The 1,355-nt window shown below is 47.4% G+C and overlaps 1 protein-coding gene across 1 annotated transcript; it reads left to right on the forward strand.

Moving 5' to 3' along the window:
• Positions 1-260: 260 nt before the first annotated feature.
• LOC103800543 (leucine-rich repeat-containing protein 30-like) lies at positions 261-949 on the forward strand (the record flags this gene model as incomplete). Its single annotated transcript, XM_009072923.1, has 1 exon — positions 261-949. A coding segment is annotated over one exon (689 nt), but the record flags the coding sequence as incomplete, so codon positions are not given.
• Positions 950-1,355: the final 406 nt, after the last annotated feature.

Genomic DNA, 1,355 nt, shown 5'->3' on the forward strand with positions numbered 1-1,355 from the left:
AACCCAAACACTCTGTATGTGTGTTGGTAACGTGCCTGGTAGAGTGGAAAGCAGGCAGAGGACCTTGATCTCCCCAAAACCTCAGAGGCTGCCTGTGGAGCACACAACTAATCATTTTGAACTGTCTCTGTTCAGAGTTCTGGTGGGACATGGATGCAGTCACTTGTATTGGATGTGACTGTCCAGGTCCAAATCCACTCTGGAGGTACCTTACAGAGCATGATCCAAAGTATGAAGGGAAGAAAAACTCAAGATCTCAGGCAGAGAGCTGGTGTCAGTTCCCAGACAGATCTTTGGCTTGGACCAGCTGCAAGTCCTGGAGATGAGCCCGGAACGAGAGAGCTGCCTGAGGTACCGGATGGAGCTACTCCCCCAGGAGATCAGCTGCCTGAGGAACCTCACCTGCCTCTATGTGGACTCCAACAACTTGAAGAAAATCCCTGCTGAAATTGGCACTTTGAGTCACTTGGAGAGGCTTACTCTGAGCAACAACCACCTGAGCTCTCTGCCCACAGAAGTGGGGGCACTGCAAAGGCTGCAGAGTCTCCACCTGGCCAACAACAGCCTCACCGAGCTGCCAGCATCCCTCTGCCAGCTGAGGAGCCTCACTTTTCTGGATGTGAGTGACAACAAAATAGGTACAATCCCCTCCAGCATTCGGCATCTGGAGAAACTGGAAACGTTTTTATTGCTCTTCAACTCACTGGATCACCTGCCCGAGGATATCTGTCTTTTAAGGAATCTGCACACACTTTGGTTGGGAAAAAACCATCTACGGTGCCTTCCAGCAGCCTTTGGGGAGCTAGTGAACCTGGATTGGGGACACAATTACTGTTCATGCAATTTTGAGGGGAATCCACTGGACAGTCCTCCCCCTGAAGTCTGCAGCAGAGGTCCTGAAGTGATCAGAGACTATTTCTTGTCACTTCGTAGGATTCCAAGAGACTAAACCATTGGTGTCAGTAGTCTTGAAGTTGACTGAGATGGATTTACTCTGTGCAAATCATCTGCACAAACAAATGTGTTTCAGACAGGAAGGTCTGGTGAAATCACTCTGTGGAGCTCAAAAGCTTCCTCTCTGCTTTAAGGTGAATTCTCAGGCCATCTTTTTTTGGCACTAGGATTGAATGGTGGTGTATACCTTCAAAAAACTCGTACAGGGACAACTGTAATATTTTTGTTATTTATAGTTGCATAGACTTATCACAGGAAATGTTGCAGCCAAACATCCAGTCTGAGAAAATGAGCAAGTCTGAGATGATAGATTCAGGTAAACAACTGGTGGTATGTAAATAGCAATAATCTGTACTTTGTTTGCTCACAGGGTTGGTGTTTGTGTCTGGACTTGCAGCAAG

The sequence above is a fragment of the Acanthisitta chloris genome, unplaced genomic scaffold (genome assembly GCF_000695815.1).
Source record: "Acanthisitta chloris isolate BGI_N310 unplaced genomic scaffold, ASM69581v1 scaffold2864, whole genome shotgun sequence".
Classification (NCBI taxonomy): Eukaryota; Metazoa; Chordata; class Aves; order Passeriformes; family Acanthisittidae; genus Acanthisitta; species Acanthisitta chloris.